The sequence below is a fragment of the Ipomoea nil genome, unplaced genomic scaffold (genome assembly GCF_001879475.1).
Source record: "Ipomoea nil cultivar Tokyo-kokei standard unplaced genomic scaffold, Asagao_1.1 scaffold2779, whole genome shotgun sequence".
Lineage (NCBI taxonomy): Eukaryota > Viridiplantae > Streptophyta > Magnoliopsida > Solanales > Convolvulaceae > Ipomoea > Ipomoea nil.
The window spans coordinates 2356786-2360546 of record NW_017619207.1 but is presented as its reverse complement, the minus strand read 5'-3'; the positions used below and the strand labels follow the sequence as shown (position 1 = coordinate 2360546).

The 3761-nt window shown below is 35.8% G+C and overlaps 1 protein-coding gene across 1 annotated transcript; it reads left to right on the top strand.

The window, feature by feature from the left end:
• The first annotated feature begins 608 nt into the window (after window positions 1-608).
• On the top strand, window positions 609-3477 carry LOC109157396 (probable tyrosine-protein phosphatase At1g05000). Its single transcript, XM_019305311.1, has 5 exons — window positions 609-1014; window positions 1171-1264; window positions 2138-2192; window positions 2285-2328; window positions 2939-3477. Exons 1-5 carry the CDS (start codon window positions 839-841, stop codon window positions 3188-3190), a joined length of 621 nt encoding a protein of 206 aa, XP_019160856.1. The 5' UTR covers window positions 609-838; the 3' UTR covers window positions 3191-3477.
• The last annotated feature ends 284 nt before the right edge of the window (window positions 3478-3761 follow it).

The window sequence follows — 3761 nt, the reverse complement described above, 5'->3', positions numbered from 1 at the left end:
CCTCTGAGAATGACAGAACTCATGTGTGCGGGTGTCTACTCCTTTTGCAAATTTGGGCATGGGAGAGGCTACCAATGGTAAGACCGCAGGGCTTTTTACCCGCACATGACGGACAAGACTTGCCACTTGCATCACGGTTAGTAGAAATATTAATTCTACAAAAACAACTTCGTTTTAGCACAGTATACTCTTCTTGTCCTTATTTAATTTCTCTTACAATTGCAATTCTAGGTGGGGAGGACCACATGCTTGGGCAACTGTGCCGAACCAGGTGAAATTGCATATATTTGGAGTGTTCAGTGGCCTAATTGCACTTTTTTTTTTCGTTCAGTGATCTAATTGTATTTTCAGGTTACGTTTAGTGGCCAATTTAAACCTTATTCCATTTATTTGTGTGACAGTTATATATAATAAATCTCTCATATATTATTTTGCATTTATATACTTTAAATTACTGATTTAAATAAACAAATTCAACATTTATTTAATTATGCATGAACATCTTCTATATAATATTGCATTGATATACTTTGAAATACTTATTTAAAAAGAATTATTAGACATTATCCTATAGAAAAACTAGTAATTATATATAAATAGGAACTCCGCCGAGGAGACGAATCCCCTAACCAACACCTCAATTTGCTTAGAATCCCATAAAAAAGCTTCCAAAACTCGAATCAACCCTGGACGCTTCTTCCGATTTCCTCCATCCCCGTATTACCAAAACAGCAACAAACCCTCTCTTGTTCTTCTTTTTCTTCTTCTTGGGCATTTGATTTTCAGCTTTTTTTATTTTTCCCTGGGGGAGCAGAAAAAGAAAGAGGAAAAGTGGGCAATGGGTTTGATTCATGATGGAGAAGAAGATGAGAAACGGAGTATATCTCGCGACGGGGTTTTGATGGCTCCGCCGCCCAATTTTTCCGCTGTGGAAGCTAAATGCATTTACCGATCAGGATTTCCCCAGCCCTCCAATTTTCCCTTTCTTCACTTCCTCAATCTCCGCTCTGTAATGTATGTATCTTGTTTTCTTCAATTCGGTTGTTGTTTTTTTTTTCTTTAATTTATTCTTCTTATCCTTTCCCGTAAATTATTTAAATCCATTATATTTATTGTTCTCATTTGACCCTTTTCTCCATTTCTTGATTTCAATGGTGTTTTTGAGCGCAGATATTTGTGCCAAGAGCCGTACCCGGATGAGAATAAGGAGTTTCTTCGACTTAACAATATTCAGCTTTTCCAATTCGGAATAGATGGCACAAAGGTATTGTCTTTATGCTGCTAATGATGTTATTAGTACTGTATTAACTATTCACTTTCAAACAAATTTAAGAGAATTTGTTGTTATGAGACTGCAAGTTTTACATTAAGGAACTCACATTTTGAATTCTAGAAATGCATTTTTATTTGGGAGAGAGATTTGTATAGGTAAATAAGGTCATATGTATATATATATATATATATATATATATATATATATATATATAGGGAGAGAGAGAGAGAATCATAATCAGTTAAGAACCAACCTTAACCTGCTAATTACGAACTTTTGAAGGATTGTACAGCAACTACTACATGATTGCACCGTTACGGCTCCCAAACATCCCTAGACATCCTGGAGGACCTTGCGGTGCAATTGTATCCGGGTTCGGTGCAATCATATAGTAAGTTCAGTGCAATTGTATCGGGGTGCAGTGCAATAATATAGTAAGTGCGGTGCAATCCTTCGGAAGTTTGCAGGTTCGCACGTTAAGGTGAGTTTTCACCTGATTATGGACCTATATATAAATTTTTAAAAAGATCTGTTTTCTTTTCATCTTTGCTACTTGATATGTTTGAATTAGTGTCCATTTCAGAAGTAGCCTTTTTTGATCTGTTTTTGTTTTTCTAAGCTTTTCCATATCGTTAATGAGAATGCAGTGGTGTTTTAGAATTGAATTATGTTCTTTTATGTGGAAAGAACAAAAAAGAAAGAAACATAGGTTACCATTCCACAAGCCTTGGCTTTCTGATACCCTTTGCTGCTTGATAGAGATAAAATTATGTTACATGTTTCTATGTTGACTGTTGTGCTCCCATTTTCAGGTTTTGTAATATTGGTAGCGCCTTCGTTTTTTTTTTTTTTTTTTCCTTTCAGGAGCCATCCACTATTCCCATGACTACCATAACCGAGGCTTTGAAAGTTTTAATTGGTATTCAATCTTATCATTCTTCTCGTTCGTTGATTATCAATCTTTTCTGTTATTCTTCCCCGTGTAATGAATTTCTTTCTTTAATTGTGTAGATGTGAGAAATCATCCGGTCCTTATCCATTGCAAGCGCGGAAAGGTACTGCTCAAAATCATCCTTTCTTGTTCATTCACCTGTCTGAATATATGACTATATTGTGCTCTGACATTGGTGTCGTTAGGTAAAATCTCATGACAGCCATTTAATTCGTGGCTTGCGATTATAGATTATGAATAATACATAGTCTACCCTGGACTGATTATCGTCAACTTATATTCTTATAGAAGTGTATAATTGAATGTATAACCTCGAACTTGATAGTTTGATTAAGTGAAAATTGCCTAAGTTATAGGGAAATTGTAGGATTTGTCCCTATTTGCTGGTCGTGCTCACTTTTCATCCCTAAACTATAATTGACATTGCAAATTTTGTCTTTTCTCTAACAAAACAGTAGGGACGAAATTTGCAATTTTAGTTATAGCGTAGGGACGAGAAGTGAGAGCACGACCAACAAGTAGGGACGAGAAGTGAGCACGACCAATAAATAGGGACGAGAAGAGAACACGACCAGCAAGTAGGAACGAATACAGCAATTACCCATTACCTTATAACTTAGGACAAAAAGTGCAATTTCCCCTCTAATTAAATATCAAATGAGTCCAATATGACTTTAACCCAACACTATTTATGTTTTTTTTGTGTGTTGCAGCACCGAACCGGGTGTTTAGTTGGGTGCCTGAGGAAACTGCAGAATTGGTGTTTGTCGTCTGTGTTGGAAGAGTACAAGCATTTCTCGGGCACGAAGTGGAGGGAAACGGACCTAAGGTTTTTGGAGACGTACGATGTGTCGTGTGTAAGGCATTGCCTCCAGAGCGTTATCTATCGCTACTACACATCGAAGAATAGGCGCATACTCCACAGAGAAGATTGCGTAAAGAAGCCGGGGATAGCTTCTATTTAGCGGTCGGTCGGGCAGGCAGGCAGGGGTGGAGCCATCTTGGTTTTTAATATGGGATTGGATTCACCAAAAAGACATTGTGGTGTTAGAAGTTGCTGCAGCAGATTCTTCTTCTTCTTCTTCTTTTTATATGTTCATTTACTTGAAAATAGGAACTAGTTTAATTTGTTATATTCCCGGCGCAATATAAGCTTGTTGTGCCTGTGATTTCATTACTGTCAAGGATGATGGACATTTTACTTCCAAGGTGAAATCATTAATACAGTTTCTAAAGTATTTTATTATTGTTATTAGTAGTAGTAGTAGTTACGTCTGTAACATGGCCTTAGTAGAAAATACACATTTGTTTGAACTTAGTAGAAAAGTATGGTATATGGCCTATTTGGTAAAATAGTTAGCTTATCAATTAATGTTGGCTTATTTGACCAATATTAATTGTTTGATTTGGTTAAAAAATTAATACAAGTGTTTGGTTAATTAGTTTTTTATAATTCTAAAATGTTAAAATAAAAAAAGCTGTTCAAATCAACATTTTCAATTAGCTTTTTGAGAAAAGAAATTATATTAAACAGCT